Here is a 19305-nt window from a genome sequence, read left to right as displayed (position 1 = left end):
GCTCAACAGAAAGATGATCTGTGTGTAGGTTAAAAATTGAGTAGAATAGAGAGCTCTGTAAAGTCTCCTGAATGCCACAAAAAGCCATTTCTTATACCAGTGTACTGATGCATGCCTGAAACACGGAAATCAAAAGCAGATCATTTAATCTGTATGAAGCTATCTGAAGCCAGACAAGAGTCAATTTAGAATCCATGTTTTTAATAATAATGTAACTGCTTCTCCGCAATAAATCACAACCACAACTTAACCCCAGAATATAACATCAAACCTGCCCTCTTCATTCGTGACTGTGACAAACATCAAGCCGCTGTGGCAATGTTTCCTTCCTGGATATCAGCCTTTTCCATTATTTCTCATCCATTATCACTGAAGGTCAACACAGAACATCAGTCTGAGTAGATTCAGACACCTTGTTCCTGTTGGGCGACTCAGATTTTCACCGGTTCACCTGATGTGTTTCTGTCAGCGAGTGTGTATGCCTGAGCATGTATGTGTGCCAATGCATTCTTGTGTATTGATGTGGTTGTGGGTGTGCATACTATTGAAATAGAGGGTGAGCTGAGGGCTTTTGCAGCAGACACAGAGTAGTTTTCTTCTGCTTGGCAGGGCAGGCAGACTGAGAGGAGGGATGATGGGAGAGTAGAGCGTGGGTCTGCCAGGGCTGCTGATGCACATCTAAGGATGACCTTAGAGGTCCGAGGATGAAGGCTGAGTGAAATTTTCAGAGGACATGAAGAGGAAGGAGACAAAACCTGTCTGTCATATGTAACCGTGCTGACAAGTGGTGTGGGTCATACAAAGTCTACTTCCACGTTCCCTCAAGCTAAAATAGACTATTCTTTAAAACAACAACAACAACAACAACGACAACAACAACATGATTACTATGGTATTCAATTGCAAATGAATACCCCCCCCCCAACCCAACCAGACATTTCTGAATGTTTTCTCACAGCAGAAGAGGATGATTCATGTTATTGTAGATGATGTGGCCTTTAGAAGTGTTACAACCACTTTTAAACATAAAATGGTGCTTTATGGTCATAGAATTCAATTTCAGTTATCACTGAGGCTATGCCACAAATGTGTTTTTGCACTATGTGAGCTGTGCTCAGTGGACGACATAATCAATTGGCCAGTCAGTTCACAACTTTTGTTCAGAAGAACTAGAGGATGGATTGCTATGGCATTTTGGACAGACATGCATGGTCCCCAGAGGATGAATCCTGATGACTTTGGTGATCCCCCTGACACAAATAATACACTTGATTGCATTTTTTAAAAAAGGAACATACGAGGATTTGCAGCATTTTGTGATCCAGTGATGTTTAATAAGGTGCTACCATTATTTTATGACCAAATGCATGCAAAACTAAAAACATTCCCAACAGCCTCAGCAGCACGCAGAGTTTAGTGATTGTTAGCAAATGTTAGTATGCTAACATGCAAAACTAAGATGGTGAACATGGTATAAACATTACACCTGCAAAACACCACCATGGTTTCATTGTGAGCATGTCAGCCTTGCTAAAGGTCAGAGTTAACAAAGTTGGGTGCAGTAACTGTGACCACTAACTCATTTCACTCATTTAAAATAACTACTTTACTTGTTATTTTCTAAAGTACTTTCTTATTGGGTTCTTTACTTTTGCTACTCATCACAGCTCCATCAACAAATCCTAAAGCCCCAGCATCAGGTGCACTGCTCGTACAAACTCCAACTCTAAACAAAATAGGTGTCTCCAAAACGTAAACTATGTGTTGCCAATTCTTATGCTTTTGGCACGAGACACCCACTCCCAGGCTCTGTTTCATGCTCTCATGCTTCCCAAACACATCTCATGCCAAATAAGAGGAAGCCTCAAAGCTCCTCCTTCATAAAAACAAAAACAAAAAAAAAGGTTAAACAGATTTTCTGTGCACCCAGGACAAAGTAAACATAATGCATTTTTTCACATTTCAGCACCAATCTGAGTCCAGAAATATCACAGAGAGCACAAAAGCACAGCTCACATGCTTTTAAACGACAAAGGTGCACGCAAACTCCTTAATTTTGAGTTTTGCTACATACACTTCCACACATCCATTATCATTTGAGATGTCTATAAAAGCAATCACAGAGTATAGCAGGTTTAATTAATGAGACTCATGACTACAAAGCATAATCTAGGTTTTCATAACACAATAAAGAGAACTGAAGTTTAGTTTGTTTCTTCCAGCTGTTTGTAGGAGTCTTTTCTCTGAGTTTATTAAACCTCTGCAGTATCAAGCCAGATCAATGTGAGTGTCTCCAAAGCAAGAGAGGTTTGCATATTTACACCAACAGTAACTACATTGATTACCTATAAAATTACTACCAACATGGAGACATCAGTCGGGATCTGACAGCCAACGATATTGTGCACTTTTCTTCACTTTAGACTGATGAGCTGTCACACAGAGCCACAGTTTAGAAGCTACAGTGAAATCATTTGTTACGTAGCAGCCATCCCCAGGCTGGGTCTGAGCTCCATCACAGCTGTTGGGTTTTTTTATTTTATTGTCATTAAAGCCAGATCTGTTGAGTAAAATCCAAAATATTTTTCTGCCTTATATTGTTTAATCTTGGACATTTTGCCATTTCACTGTCACACACAGGGTGATTTTCAGTACGGCATTACTGCGTGTACAGATGCTTCCTGTAATCACACACTCAACCACATTCCTTTAATCTTTAAAGTACTGCAATCCTTTACTATTTCCTGTAACAAGTAGTGTAAACACATTAATGCAACACATTACTAAGCAATACATTACTCTGCTAATGTTAGCATTCATCTCGAAGGACTGCTATGCCTAAGTACATCCTTTTTCAGTTGCAGACTGTTGACTCTTACAGTGTAGCTTTTACAATAAAGGTGAAAACTACCTTGAATGGCCAAATCAGAAAGAAAAAATAAATATTTAAAATTGAGATTTCAGTCAGCAATAGTGGAATTAAAAAGAGTGACTGCAACTACCACAACAATCAAATTAAAGTAAAGCTCATCGTGATAGAGTTTCCCAAAATTTTAATTTGATCTTTTTTTTATTATAGTAAATCCTTATAAGAAAGTTACTGAATCATTTTAGGATCACATTTGAGCTTGCTACATGGTCAGTCAGGGTAGGTTTGAAAACATCTACTTGGTAGCAGACAGAAGAGCTGAAGAGATGAGACTGAGAGTCGATTTTTGGGCCTTCAGAGAATAAGTTGTCTAAACGAAACGTTCACATTCTGTGCTTATTGACAGAGCAGACGTTTGGTAGATGGGCTGTGTGTCTGACAACGCGCTGATTATTAAAACAGTTCACACAATGATGTGTGCTTGCCCTTTTCATGGTTCATTAACACAATGAGATGTCCTTCCACATTCAAGCCGCAGCTCATTAAGCCAGCCATTAAATCCTGCAAAGTATGAGAAAATGATTGAAAAACAGGAATGTGCCATTGAAGATAATGACAACTTACTGTGGTTAAAAAGCTTTGCCAAGAAAAAAAAACACACACACACACACACAAACACCTGGAAGGGAAATGATAAAGAAAATGCAAGGTTTCTATTATCTTACAATAAAAATGTCATTATGTTTACTGTGGCAAATCAAAAAGCAATTGCATTTCATTTTCATCCGAGCATGTCTGAGTTAGAGCAGGCACTGATGTTCAGAACACAAACGCTAGGTGTGTATTTCATCTGAAACAGAATTCAATCTGAGCTGTGACCATATGTTAATGCACAGCAGATATTAATCTGTATGCTTTCATCTGCCTGCTTTGAAACTTACTGATGTGAAGCACGACATTTTCTTTTTTCTATGTGTAAACAAGCAGCAACAGAATCTTTATTTTTTTCTATGTATTTGAGGCAGAACATAAAACAAAGAAAAAGCCCCTGGGGACTTGGAAAGCAGACGTTAGCTTGGTCACACAGTTTCCGTGTGATTTACAAATTATGTTCATGACAATCAGTTCGTGACAAAACACACATCCTTTAACCTCATCAGTATTATTTATTGTAAAAGTCAAACTAGGTTGACTATCCAAGATTCTTATGGCGTTACTGTGACTTGGCAGAAACCTGTGTTAAGGCGATAGTTTATGTATTTGAATGCAGTTATCATACAGTTTTACAAATAAAATGTCACATTTGAAATGTTAAATGATGTCTGCTTGCGCAGCTTCAAACAATGTGTCTGTTTCATTGCATTACCTTGCTAATTTTAGCTTAATCACTATTTTTGTTTAGTCACACACATGATTTTCAATAGTTGAAAGCAGGCTGAGTTGTAGAAGGATGCCCGCTTATCCGTATGAGTTAGATAAGCCCACAGCAAACGGGGGAGGAATTCATGATGAGTCACAAGAGACTGATTACATAAACTAATTCCACAGTGAAGCTAAAACCTCGAACAATCTGTAGATGAGTGGGGTTAATATGTTGTTTGAGATAGTTTAGTAATCTAGTGCAAGTCAAGGTAGCCTACATTCAACTCAGAAAACAGAATAGAATAGGATAGAATAGAATAGAATAGAATAGAATAGAATAGAATAGAATAGAATAGAGCTTTATTGATCACTTTGGTGCAAACCTCAGGGAAATTGTTGTACAAGAAAAACAACAACACAACACCAACACAACATCAGCAACAAACAGCAACATTAACATAAATATGTCTACATAAAAACAAACATAAATCTAAAGTTATCAAAGAGATAAACACCAAGCTCATGTTAAAGCCCAACCATAGCTTTGAGGAGCAGATTAAGTCTAAAATTCAGTGGAGGATGCCTTTAATTGCTCTAGTAATGTTGGCAATTTCAAAGTATATTAGCTTTTGTTTTTCTGTACTTCTAAAGGTGTAGCTGTTAGCAATTGAAGTCCAATGGACTAAAACACGCTGTTTTTGTCTACCAGCACTGTCTACCACAGAGACTGCAGATCATAAAGCAACCTGTCTTAGATTGGTTTCAGACTTCACCACTATTTAGCAGAAAAAGGTACACGGAACAGCCAGTGGTGTTATGAGGAAATAGTGTGTGCGTCTGCCAAGAACTGCTGAATTTTAAGGCCTAGAATTAAATATTTTTCCTCAGGTTTTGCAGCTCAAGATAAATCCACTGAATATGAGGTTTTTATTTCTGTTATCAGAGTATTGTGAATCCCAACTGATTGGCTGTGGTGTGAAAAAATGAAATTGACTGTTGAAACATAATTCTTTTGATAGCAATGTCCGTCAGTGCGAAGTGTGATCACTTGCAGGCCAACGAGGCAATTTTCTTTCTTCCGCTATGAAATTTGCAAGTCAGTTTCCAACATCAATGTTGTATCAAAACACACAAGTCTTTGGTTCTGAAGTACTGAACAGAAAGGAGGTATCTGACTTTAAATAATAGTACATCTATGTTGCATAGAGCCTATTAGGGTGTTTCCACTACGAGGAGTTCCACAGGGAACCAAGAATGGTTTCAAGACACTTCTTGTTGTTCTCTAACCAGTGATGAATTTCAACATCAATGTGATAAACTGCCAGTTTCTTAATGAAAACATGTTGGTCATGTGCTCAGTGTGTGTGAGACAGATCAACCTTTCAAAAATGTTGAATTAAGAATATATACGACTGATCAAATAATTTACTGCATGAGCCTCTTCGAATGGCAGATGGTGTCTTTTTCTGGCAATCTCTGGCAGCCACCTCATCTGTCTGCTGATGACAGGAGCCATTTTACTAATGTATGAGTGTTTTGTGTGTCCTTCTGCGTCCTTGAGGCTCACCTCAACTGTCTCCAAGCACCAGAAAGGGTGATAGACGTCATCTGTACAGTGTGAGGATTTTCTTTTTACAAATATGACAGTTTTGGCAGTTTGTTTTGTTTGCTTGTACTATATAAGACGTGTGTCTGACAGCAAGCAAACTGTATGTCGGTACATAAGGATGATAATGTTGCTGCCTTTCCTGCTCACTTGGCTTAGAACTCCCAGGTCCCTGTCTCCAATCTGTCATGTGGCCTTTTGATAGTTCGACCCCTTAAGTTCTAGTTATTCTCCCTCCATTTGCTTCCAGCCAGCCACATGTTTCCACTCCAAATGGCTTCCCAGCGTCATTTCAGCAGATCCTCTTGTCGTTCAGTTTGATGGCTTACATGTAGGTGGAGTGACTGATGGTAGCCCCCGTCATGAACCTGCACCCACTCCTCACGGTGAGCTGAATGAAATGGTTAAAGTCTATGTAGAACAGCATTGAGGACGGCACATCAGGTTGGAGCAGCAAATAATAGTCGCTCATATGAGCAGCTGGTTTTCTCCTTAATTCCTTCAGGTTTTTGATGAAGTCTCGTGGTTAGTTGTTGACCTTGCAAACTGAATGACATTTCAAGGATCTATGAAGGCTGCACTGTATTAAAGTTGTTCATCCGGACTGTAGCTGAGCAATGTGGTTGCAATATATATCCTGACAATAAGGTTTTTGTTGGGGAGGATGCGCGTTCTGGTGCTGTTGAACTGTATTGCAATATAGAGATGTCGGTGCAATTAAGCGTAAATTCACTGATCCAGATGGAGGTGAAATAAATAATTGAAACTCAAGTCAGTACAATAATAATAACACAAATAAAAAGCACCACAACCTATATCCTCCAAAATGACTATACAGTTAAATCCACCTATCTCAAGAAAAGTTGAAAACTGAACATTTCAGCTTTCAAAAAGAGAGAATTTACTGTCTGTTGCTTCAGTTTTAGCTGGATACTTAAACATACATGTAGGTTTATTGGAATATGTTAGATTTATTTAAAACAACATATAAAATACTGAACCTCAGGGTAAATTTTTGTGCCACTATGATGAAGTACATTATAGAAAAAAACACATCCACAATAGACTATTAGTTTTCACAGTTTGCTTAAAAAAAAAAACAAAAAAAAAAACATTATTTCATCCACATAAACTAATACATAACCCAGTTATAGTTACAGTGGTGGAAAGTAATGAAGTAAACCAAATCAAGTTTGCTTACATACAAATTACTCACGTTCAAAGTAAATATTGTACTTTTTACTCCATTGCTCCTTTAATGCAGCTAAAGTTAGCAGTTACTTCGCAGACTTAGATTTCATATACAAACCATATGATGAACTTGTGGTGCATCCTTGCTGATTAAAGTGTACTGCAAGTAAGACATTTAAAATTATATTTAAATTATACCCATCTCAACTATTAAAACAGCAAAATTCAACTTGCATAATGTAACACTTAAAGAGGGCCCTTTTTCTGCATTTTGAGCACTCTTATTGTCGATATAAATGAATTACTACTTCCATTCTTTCACGTGAGTTCTGTTTTTACTGCAGGTCTTTTCTTGTTATGGAGTATTTTTATGGTGCAGTGTTGTATGAACAGAGTATTTCTTCCCGGACTGTCTAATTCAGACTGTGTTCAGGTTCATCTGTTTCAGCTTGCAGTCGTACGGTGACAGCTTTGTCTTCAGCAGCTGGTGCTTTGGGCCTCTGGTGTTGTTTCCAATCCCCTGCTGAGCTTTGCTCGTGTATTGACACACATGTCCCTTCAGTTCTGATGTCTGACAGGAGTTTCCATGTTGGACAGTAGTTGGATGGTGCTATTCCCTCGGCAAGATCTTTCAGTATGATCAGTGCTGTCCCCCCTCGTGTTAGACAGTCGGGCTGGGTGTCTGCTATGATTTAAGGGGTTCATTTGTGCTGTGTAGCTTTGATGCAGCACCATTTAGATTCTTTAACAAGTAGGTGTGAATCATTTCAGCATCTATTTGCTGCTGTTATGGAGGCTGGTTCCCGCACTGGAAGACTGCGATGGTCTCGTGATAGTCTTTCAGATTGTCAGTTGGCCACTTTGTATTGCTATTACTTGATTATTCTTCCACAAAAATATATACTGATGTAAGTTTGAAGGCTAAGTCCCAAATTTAAACCTCGTCTTGTTAGAGCTTGTTTACATCAATCAAGCTGAGCATAATTTGACCTTCAACTTATCAGGCCTATTTTGAAGTGGAAAACTCTGCCTACTGATTTATACAAAGGGCAACTCAGAGTACAGTGTGCTGTACCTTATTTCAGGTGTCCATAGAACTATCCTTTTTAACAGTAAAGTCTTTCTAAAACATGAAAGTGTTGGATAATTTCATTATTAATTAGTTCAGTAGGTTAATTTAATAAAACTATAATAAGACAACCTAGGAGTTCTTCTCAGTGAAGCTCACTGGTCAAAAGCTTCTGAGACACACTGCTGTAAATGATTTTGATCCCATTATTACTGACGCAGAGGAGGGCAGGAGTCACAGCAGGTGACCTAATTTGATCTCACACTTTAATGAGGATAAAAATCTTTGTTATAGGCACAGCCAAGTACTACAGGGCCTGCAAGGGAAAACTCTGAATGGCGCCCAGTGATAGCCCTATTACTGTATATGTCCAACAAAGTGGTCTCGATGTAATTCCCTCTCTCTCAGAGCTCTCATTTCGAGCTGAAATGTATACAATCGCTGTAAATTATGACAGAAAATTGGTTTTACTAAATATGTGCTCATCCCCCATTGAATGCTGTTATTCCCATTAACACTTAACATTAGGAAGTGGAGATGGTCTACGTGCAACAGCTATGTTCACCACTTATTTACCACTGGCCAGTGTGGTAGAAGCTCAGATAACAACAAATACTCTCCTGCTGAGACACTATTAGTTAATAAGAGTCATGCGCGAGGAGCCTCTCCCCTTTCTCTCATTGTGGACTTGCTAGAAATCGATTTGTGTCTCTCCTGCTGCCACTGTGTCTGACAGATGCCTTTTTTCCGTACAGTGCTCGTGGGGCATGCAGTCACAGTGTCTGCAGCTAAACCATGCCAGGCCAGATAAGAGGCCTCTAGCTGCCTGTTGGGGTTGAGGCATTAAAAATGTCTTAGATGTTCCCCACTGCAGGCACAGGGTTCTAGGATTTGTATTGGATAATGGGGAGTTGAAGAAAACCTAGATTTTTTTCTCCTTGAATGTACACAATGTAATCAGCCAGTAATCAGAGACTAATTTGTGTAAGAAAGATCATTTGTTAGCCCTGCTCCAGGCGTAGCTACAGGGATGGCAGAGTCAGTCAGTCAGTACCCCACTTTAGATTGCCTGTTCGTTTAGCAGACAAAGTCTAGCACAATAAAATGCTTTATTTCCATCTATATAATTATCAGTTACTGATCATTTCAAAAATGACTTATTTTTAAATTGCATTGTATTGAACATCTGCAGCGTTTAAAGCTGCACACATCCTAATGTAGCATGAGAAGCCCTTCCCATGGCAAAATGGTAAAGGGAGTAATGACTGTGATGGCTAAAACATTATTCACAGACCATAAAAGTAACACAAAAATTTTGTGGCAAGTGCTAAGTGCCTGCCCTTTCTGCAGATGCAATTGTGTGGGACACGACCAGGTAAAGATGGTTTTCAATTCAGTGTGATGAGTCAGTGGCCGCCCACTTGGCAGTATCTATAACTGTTTAGTGTGGATCCTGGAGAGACAGTGATTATAAACCTCCAAAACAATGTCCAGATAAAATCTCAACAGCATTTACAACATTTCTGGAAACTTGTAGACCCAGAAAATGAAAAACTTAAACCAAGCAGTCCTGAAATTGCTACCTTTATTTAGGTCTACATGTCTTTGTCGAGCAAGTTTGTCTAACATGAATGTGAGAGGTGATGTGTAACACATAGAGACAAAAAGAAAGATAACATGTAAGTATTAACTAGAATCTTTGTTTCTTTGACTTGAATTTCCTTGAGGTTGACAAATTGAAAATGATACAGAAAATGTATTGGACATGCCAGTGATTTGAATCCAAGTGTTTCTGGAACAACATTTAGGTTTTTGAACCATCATATACGATAAACAAACAAGAAAGCAGCTTATTCAGCTGGTTCGGTGTGGAGAGAGTCTCGATTCACAATATGTGAACAAGCGTAACTAGAAATAGACATGAGTGGCTCTCAGCAACTTTCATTTTATCAAACTGACTCTCAGAGGAAATAAGGTTGGAAATCCTTGATCTTTTAAATGGATTTGCACAAAATCACCGCAGACATTCATGGATCCCAGACAAGTCGAGATTTTTGATTTTAATTTTCTTTTCAGGGTTTTATATTTTGAGAGAAATGTCTCAACAACTGTGGAATGGATAGCCAAGAATTTTGGTACCGACTCTCAGGGTGATCTGTAATTACTTTGGATCGCTGTAATGCCACTATCGGGCCACAATTGTAGCCCAATACTTTAGTGATACATAGCAGCTGTTAGCATGCTGACATACTAAACTAAAAGGGTGAGACTGACAAACATTACAGCTGTTCCACAGTACAGCTGCACAGTGCTGCTAGCAGGGCTGCAGTCTTGTTTGTTTTCTTAAAACTGTGTTGTGATTAATAACTCATTGGCTACAATAGATTTATTACATTCCAAGCTGAGCTAGGCAAGGTTTTTATGTGATTAAACCAGGTGTATAATTATCTCATCAGGCTCAATCATAAAGAAGGGCTGCAGCAGTGAATTGTCTCATTCCACCTACTTCAGGCTCCTTAACTTCACCTTATTTGAAAAATTAAGCTCTGGATATCAAAGCAAAAACGACTCTTCTCACAGTTATTTGGGAGTGTAAAGGTGCGTAATTACACTGAGGTCTGGAAATGTGTAGACAAGAGTCTACGCTTGTAGAAAAACACACAGCCAAAGCCTGGACTAATACAGCTCTACAGCCATGGGATACAATATTGCTTTTGTTAATGAGTATTCCAATTATGTATATTATAATTAACAATTATGATGCTGGTTACATGCTCCGTAACCAGCTGCAATACCCTACACAGTGATCTTACAACAGTTTTGACATTGAGGTGCTCATCAGTGTTAAATGTTCATTCCGTTTAATTAAAACAGGGAAAATCAGATGTGTGCGTTTGTTGAACCGACTGGCAGGTGTGTAGCAACTGCAAAAACAAGGCCGGATGTGGGAAGAAAATCGCATGAAATGTAATGAATACATGCTCTATCCATGGTGACTCGTGAGCCTTCTGAGTCAGAGACACTCGATGAGCTGTGAGAACTCGGCTCACCTCTACTCTGAGCAGGGTGAAGTGAATCAGTCCTCCGTTTTCAATAATTCTGCGGGTTTACACAAAAAACAGATTAGGCTAATTGTTGTTTTCCAAAAACAGCAATCCGGAGTGCCATTCATTGAGCGCCACTTCCCCGCAATAGCTAAACATTCAGAAATCCTTGAAATTTTCTGAAGGATGCGCCACTCAAATTGTTGCTTCTTGTCACATACATAACATTTTCACACAACAGTAATTCTGCATAATGAGGATAATCCCTTAAATCAGGCTTGCATTGTCAGTATTGAGCTGATCCCATTTGATTTCCCTATCACACTGATCTATCGTCAGCGTGTTCTGCTGATAATCATCAAAGACACAAAGGAGAAGGATTATGAATAATTGCAGAGAACGAAATCAAATTAAATTATACATGGTCTTTAAGCTCTGTATCTGACGCTGAGACGGCGGCGTCAATTTACTTTGATAGACTGGCACGCTCGTCATAAAATGGCAGCTGGAAATACGTACATCATACAGCCTGGTATCTTCTAGTCGAAGATTTGAAAACTCTGACTTTACGAACACGGCAACAAAAAAATCAGAACACAAATCACCACATCACATATTCTTCTCAGCCTACATACATGTCTCGCCCTGTAATTTAACTCAAGGGTGATTAATTCCACGGTGGGGGTTGTGTTATTTAAAGTTCTGTTCAGCTCTGATTGCTTGTCATGGGTTTGGTGACACATTATTAATACACTGATTTTTTTTTAGCAACACCTGCATGCATTTATTTTCATCCGCTTCTACAGGAGTATTTGTTTCTGGTAACTGTGTTGAATATTGGATTTTCATCTTTGTAGGTTTCTATTTTGAACGCAGACTGGGAAAAAGAAAAAAGAAAAAGCATTCATCAATACTGTATATATACCACAATGATTTATTCTCATGGTAGCCAATTTAGGAACTGAGGTAACTTTGCAAAACTCAAAAAAATACATTCCTGGCAGCAAATAAAACTAAATGAAGCGCTTCACCCATTGAGAACAATGGTAATGCGCTAGCTCTCCAGGATTTGGCAACAGCTCAGTATAGCTAATGCCGATTTGCAATGAGTAAGTGCTTATTCATGACTAAGGCTCTCAAATGAGGGTTTAACATGTATTTATTAACCTGTGCCATGCACCATTTTATTTGTTACATGTCTGCGTTAGTTTCAAACAATGAAGGCGAATGATTCAGTGGACAGTGGGCTGCTTATTTATCTGTGACCTTTATTTACTCCTACAAGTTGAAGAGGTGTTTTTGGATTAAACCTCCAGTATTGTACTTTTTAAATAAAGAAAATGCGCCTGCAGATAAAGACATTTACACAATTTCAATGCTGCAGAAAAACATTTGATTGCAGTGTTTTTTCTTTGTTTTCTAAAGGCATGTGTTGCTATTTTGTGATGATGTTCTCCATGCTGCTATAATCTGCAACTTTTGCCACTGAATTTAATTCCACATCACAACAACACAATCTAAAGAAGAATAACGTTTGCAACCATAACTGGAGAATCCTGCAGGGACTGACCAGAGATCTGGTTCAGGAAAAGGTGAATCCTCGGTGTTTGCGTGAGGGTCAGGCAGCGGGGGACAGATGCTCGACAGAGGTCACAGCAGACAGTGGGTCATAAATATGGCAGACAGGCTGATCTGGCCTATGACAAGGAAAGGGCGGCTCTACTGTAATGGGTGATAAATGTCAGAGCCTCCCTACAGCCTCCGATGAGCGATTGTTAAGCGGCTTGCCTCGGCCGCTGAAGCCTCAAGTCAGACTGACAAGCAGTAGAGGAAACATTTACACGGGTAGAATGGCTTGTTTGGACGACCCCCCCTTCCTCTCCGTCGCCATAGGCAAAATGAGAGAGGTGATTAATCAGGTTGTTAGCATGTTTGATGGAGAGTAGAGGAGAGAGGAGAGGAGGGATCCATGTGCTGAGAGGAGAGTGTGAAAGGTAACAAAATGAAGAGGAGAGCTCTGCTGCCGTGATTCATCAGGGGTTACCGATCCACCGAGGAGCAATAATTTTTAAAGTAACAGGCCTTGATTGCAATAATGTCCCCATAGCAACTATAATCTTTAATGACTATTATTATTGCTGTCATAAAAGAGGAGACTGGAGCAAGTCTTAATAAAACATTGTATTATGCAACTGCACCTTTGAATGTCTTCTCTGATCAAAAACTACTTTCTCTTTTCAAAACCTGAAACTTTGAAAGGATGGAAGGGTGAAAAGGATGAATTTAATATATGCACTATAAATTAAATAGCATATGAAGATACATACTGTATGCATTACTTGTTATATTTATTAGTCTTATTTCATTCGTTTGGTCTGATGCTGATCTGATGTGTGAGAACTGAATATTCTTTTCATTTTGTGTTCAGTTTAGTTTAGGGTTTGTGTTACATATTTTGAAATGTGTAGTTTATTACATTACAAAAGGAGATTTTTTTTTGCAGCAGACAGGTACAAACTATTTTCAATCAACAGCCCCTAAGCAGGTAGATTATTCGTTTTTAACTTTTGCTTTTGAAACAAACCACCGTAATTTTGCAGATTTTTGCAGTTTTGTTAAATTACAGATAACAGATTTCCCAGAAAGAAAGTATTGATTTAACATGTATAAAATAACGTATTAATAATAACAATAATACATTATTTTATACATATTTGTAGTTAGTGATCATATCAGAAATTACAAAAAAAAAACAATACATCTGCATGTTGACTGTATTAAACAAAACAAAATGTAAACTGTATACAATGTCCAACATCCATCCATCCATCCATCCATTATCTATACACCGCTTAATCCTCATTAGGGTCGCGAGGGGGCTGGAGTCTATCCCAGCTGACTTAGGGCGAAGGCAGGGGACACCCTGGACAGGTCGCCAGCCTATCACAGGACTACACTTAGAGACAGACAACCAAGCACACTCACATTCACCCCTACGGACAATTTAGAATCACCAATTAACCTCAACATGTTTTTGGATTTGTGGGAGGAAGCCGGAGAACCCGGAGAGAACCCACACTGCATGGGAAGAACATGTAAACTCCACACAGAAAGATCCCGGGTGTCCTCACCGGGACACGAACCGGCGACTTTCTTGCTGCGAGGCAACAGTGCAAACCACTGAGCCATCTTGCAGCCCGTTCTAAAATCAGACTGAAAGAAATATTATTTTACAGTTATTTGTTTTAATTTTCGCAAATTATTTGAGTTTTTGAATCTTATTTGAAACTTTTTTTTTTTTTTTTTTTTACAGTGTACAAAGACTATAATATACACACTATATATACACAATGAATACCAATAAAAGTTTAAAATACGGCAAATACAAAGACACACACAAATTTATTTCATTATAACCTATCCATATTCAGATATACTCATTCACGCAAATGTCATGTTCTTGCCATTTACCTTTGCCCCCTAAGAGCAAGTTATGGGCGCTCAGGTAATGACTGCTGGACAACAATGTCTTTGCATTGCCAACCGGTTGATCGATAAATAAAAACAAGGGGTGGGACTTTAACGTGTTAATGCGTTAATTACGATTAATTAATCACAACAAAAATAACGTGTTTTTAAAAAATTGTTGCTATCCAGGACTGCTAGCGCTAACAGCTCTGGCGGTTTCTGTGCTAGCTACAACATGCTTTGCATTCAGGTACCGTAAGCTTGATGAGCTTCGGTGGTATGCAAATTTTTTTTGCACAAGTTGTACAAAACCACACTCTTGTTAAGGTTTCCATCAGGCAGTTTTTTTAAAATGAAACTTACCCTCCATCAGTCCAAGCAATGCACTCTCATCGGATTCCTCCATGTTTGTTGTTGTTAGCGTAGCGCTGACGCATCTTGCGCATCATGTGATTGGTGGACCATGAAATTGGGCACTGAAAAATGTTTCGTGTTGCCTGGATGCAAACTGCGATTAAATGCGTTAATTTTTTCAACGCATTATTTTTGTTGTAATTAATTAATCGTAATTGACGCTTTAAAGTATATTGGGGTGGGACTCTAACACGTTATTTTCACGTTAATTAATGCGTTTAAGTCCCACCCCTAATAAAAAGACAAAAGGATGAGACTTACATTTGGAGACTCTGGAGACTTTCCTCTTAACTTCGCCTCCACCTGATCCGCTGCAGCCGTCCTCGTCATCACAGTCTCCACTATAACGGCCCTCTGCGTCGCCGCTTCCCGTTTCAATTTGGTCCAGTGATCCCAGTTTAGGGATGGACTTTCCCTGTAACAGCTGGTTGTGAAAAGAGAGATATATATTTAAAAATAAATAAATAAAATAAATTGATTTATGTGCCCTCACTGCAGGAAGCATTACAATCTGCAATACATGTGCATCATATTCTTGTTCAATATTCACGGCAGGATACAGTGAACAAGGTCCTCTCAAGGCAAGAGCTCTATTTGTGTTTTCAGAAAATTAAAGCAATATTCTTAAACTAAAAGTAGACCCCTAAAGAATGGGGAGGTAATGTTTTATAAACCAACACTAGAGATGAGCACTAAAATTTCTCCCCAGCACCTCCACCTGCATTTACACTCAAATGAATCCATACTATGAGTTACGTGACGCTCATCGTTCTTGGCTGCGGTGGCCTGCAGGGCAGCGAGGCTTTCTGCTGTATTGCTGTGCAGCAGAATCTCAATCAAAGACTTTGTGAACTCGACACCAGGGGAAACGCATACGCTAATTGGCTCATTTAAATTCATGGTGCGTCATTGGAAACAAGAGAGAATGCTTTGTGTTGATCAGAAAGGTAGTGTCTATGCTAATTAGTTTCTGCTGTGGTTCAGTGCAGGAGAGGGAAAGTGTCAGGGTTTCTGCCACGACTGAGCCGGGACAGATCTCTGCAGTCTCTGCTGCTAAATGATGACAGGTTAGAAGATGGAGAATATCGAGAGATTGGGCAATTTAAGCTTTCCCTCCATGTGCGTAATTGGCATGATTTTCTTTTCAACTACGTTAGAAATATGGACAAAAGCTACACTGAGTAAAAAAACAAGTGTCTGTGGTGCCGGAGATTAGCCTGGTCCAAGGGTTTGACTCTGAATTCAGGCAGCTCCAGCGGTCAGTGTGGGGCTTTAAAAGGCTGTCAACTCTGAACCTATTTCTAAAGGAAACAGCACTTTGCAATTATTAGTCTGCATATAGAAAAAAAACATACAACTTCAGCTTTAAAAAGTCACTGTTTTATCATTTGCATGGAGCTGAAAGGTTGAGATGTATGTGTGAATGAGGCTGTGTACATGTGTGAGCTGCTTTCTTTCACTTTCACACCTTTTTTTTTTAAACAAAAGCACACTTCAGTATAATCCAGAAGGAACCAGTGGCCTATGGGCTAACAGCAATAGCAAGGTAGGAAAGTCAGACAGTGCTGAGGGCCAGACTAACACATTATTGCTTTTGGTATTTTCATAGAACTCACTGGCAATACCAATAATTGCGTATTGCGAGCTGTATCCTGTGACGTTGTTGGAGGAACTTTATCTATTAGCCAACAAAAAACTCTAATACAAGCAGCATTAAAAAAAATTTGCTAACACAAAAAAGGAGATAAGAGTACAAAGACTGAATCAAAAGAGAATCAAAGACTGATTCTGTGTAAATGTCACACATTTGCAGCTGTAAATCACACACGTCTATAAAAAAAAATAAACCGCTTGAACTGCACCTTTTAAAACCAGAAAATCTTGGAAATAGGGAGATGACTTGATTAGCATCAAACAGCAGTAATTAAGTGATCAGGTCCTATTAGCTAATTATATTTCACAGCAAACTCATTTGTTCCAAAGCTGAGAAAACATTCGTCATGTTTGACCAAGCCTGTCAATCAGTAGGCTCCTCAATTCTTTTGCTTTTCTGGGCCAGGGGAGCAACTGCTCTGCGTCTGATTGTATTGAACAGCGCTACTACTCTTTCTGACACACAATGAAGCAGGCCTGAATTGCCTAACTGTGTTATTAGCCTCTCCTCTGTGAATGACATGGGGTTTTGTGTAACACTGGCTGGGAGACAGGCGCTTTGATTTGTTCAAAGTCTGAGCAGGCCCCCTTGGGCAGGCCTCTGGCTGTTATTGCAGTGTGTGGAGAGTCTAGTGATGACCAAATAATACCAATTACTTTTCGTCACCAAACAAAACTGTCCATGTGTTAATAAACCTCTCCACTGCACACCTGATCACCTACTAATTGGTCATTTTCTTTTAAAATTGCTGCACCAATTTAAAGATGACACATGTTGTGATAATGATGCACACATTTTCTGCAAATTCATGCGCTGTTATATTTAATTTCAATACCAAAAAATAATAAGCCAAAACTTAGTAACTATTTCCTGTTGCTTGAAAACATTTCCGTGGACACTTCAGAGTCATTTCCATCTTCATTTAGGCATTTTCATCCACTCTTCCTTGCAAATCACTTCAAGTTCTGAGATACGTTTTAAGGTTCTCTCACAAATATGAAATATGGTAATTTACTCAGACCTTGGCATACAACAGTTTTAATCTGAAATAAGAAATGAACTATGCATTTATTTGACAGATAGACCTTCACCTATGATCTGATCTGCTCTGTGATTGGATATATTAAAGCTCCCATTTTCTCTGCTAATTTGCTGTGGCCGCTCTTCACTGTTAATGAACACTTTTGTCCATCTGTTCCATTAAAACCCATCTAATTGGAAGTAATTAATCAAAGACAACTGAACTTACAGTTTAAGCGATAAAAACAGTAACATGGGAACAATCAAATTTCCATTTCTCTCAGTTACTCATCTATTATCAACTGTTTAGACTTGTTACCGCACATGTACGGTGGTGACCGTCCCTCTGGCACAGAAACACTCTTTGTCATCATACAACACATTTCTGTCATGAGATTGGAAGATTAGTTACAATACAGGCCTTTCACATCATAAGTACAAGTTCCAACACTGTACAGAAAAATGCCATAATTGCTAATAGAGACAGCTGTGGCCAGACGGACTGCATCTAATGGAACTCTGACATTGACAAGGGGCACAAATTATTGGTGGCAACACTTTTACTGTCAAGCAAAGTGGCAAAAAAAAGTTCCTTTGGTTCAACACTGAACTGCCAGAGTTAAGTAACTCTACTCTCAACCGGGACTTCATGGCACAAAGTATCAAAGGGCAAAGGATATAAAGTTTATTGGTAGGATTTTGCACGGCTCTTCTTTCTATGTAAATTATGCTAAGTTGCATTTAGTCAGAAACTAAAAGGAATATTTAGTGAGTTGTGTAATCACAGGCTTGCAGCAATTTAGAAATAGCTTTCATGATTAAGGAAGTTAGAAACCTCATCTTTAACAAAACAAAGTAGCAAAAAAAATCATAGCCAACATAATTGATAAAACTTGCATATATAGGATTTTCTTTGTTATACTTGTCTTTGAGATCCAGTGGTGATAAAAGAAAAAAAAAAAAAAGGTTAGCCGTCCTTTCCACTATTTTGGTCCAGACTGCCATATCAATATTGGATGACTTCTTATTACAAACTATCCATTTAGACCTGAGCTTGAATTTTAATGACTATGGTGGTCCCCAGACCTTTCCTCTAGTGTCCCCATCAGGTCAAAATGTCATTTTGTCCAATATCTTAGTTTGTGACCAGTGGCAGCTGGTGAAAATGTTTGGTGGGGGGGTGCAGACTGCAAATTACCTTTTTTTTTTTTTTTTTTTTTTAATAAAATCAGCAATTAGAATATGCGTAACATCAGGCACAACTATTTACAGGAATGATAATTGTCTACCTTTGGAGGATATTCTAATCATAATATAATTTAACATTAGCAAGATTTACCAGAACTAAATTTCAAAACCATTCATCAAACTTTCATCAATATTTACAGGATCTGTACAAACTCAAAACACACAACATAAATAATGAAAACAACACTATTCAGGGCTCTAGACTAACTTTTTCACCGGTAGGACCAGTACGACCCACTTTCTCATTTTGTTGCACCTCCCACCTGGTCAAAGGCAAAACATATGACTTGCTGAACATTTTCGTATCAATAGAAATTACGAATTACTGATGCTCCCTAAACGCCCCACATAGCAGGCTGC

The 19305-nt window shown here is 38.7% G+C and overlaps 1 protein-coding gene across 1 annotated transcript in view; it reads right to left on the bottom strand.

Moving 5' to 3' along the window:
• Positions 1-19305, bottom strand: part of gpc5a (glypican 5a) — a 134763-nt gene that overhangs the window by 33847 nt on the left and 81611 nt on the right. Inside the window, exon 8 of the mRNA XM_008292615.1 lies at positions 15285-15447. Within this exon, the coding sequence (XP_008290837.1) occupies positions 15285-15447 (163 nt within the window). The remainder of the gene's footprint in view (positions 1-15284; positions 15448-19305) is intronic.

Source organism: Stegastes partitus, unplaced genomic scaffold, assembly GCF_000690725.1.
Source record: "Stegastes partitus isolate 25-593 unplaced genomic scaffold, Stegastes_partitus-1.0.2 Scaffold19, whole genome shotgun sequence".
NCBI classification, from domain to species: domain Eukaryota; kingdom Metazoa; phylum Chordata; class Actinopteri; family Pomacentridae; genus Stegastes; species Stegastes partitus.
Note: the sequence above shows the minus strand (reverse complement) of the source record. Positions and strands in the feature narration are given on the sequence as shown.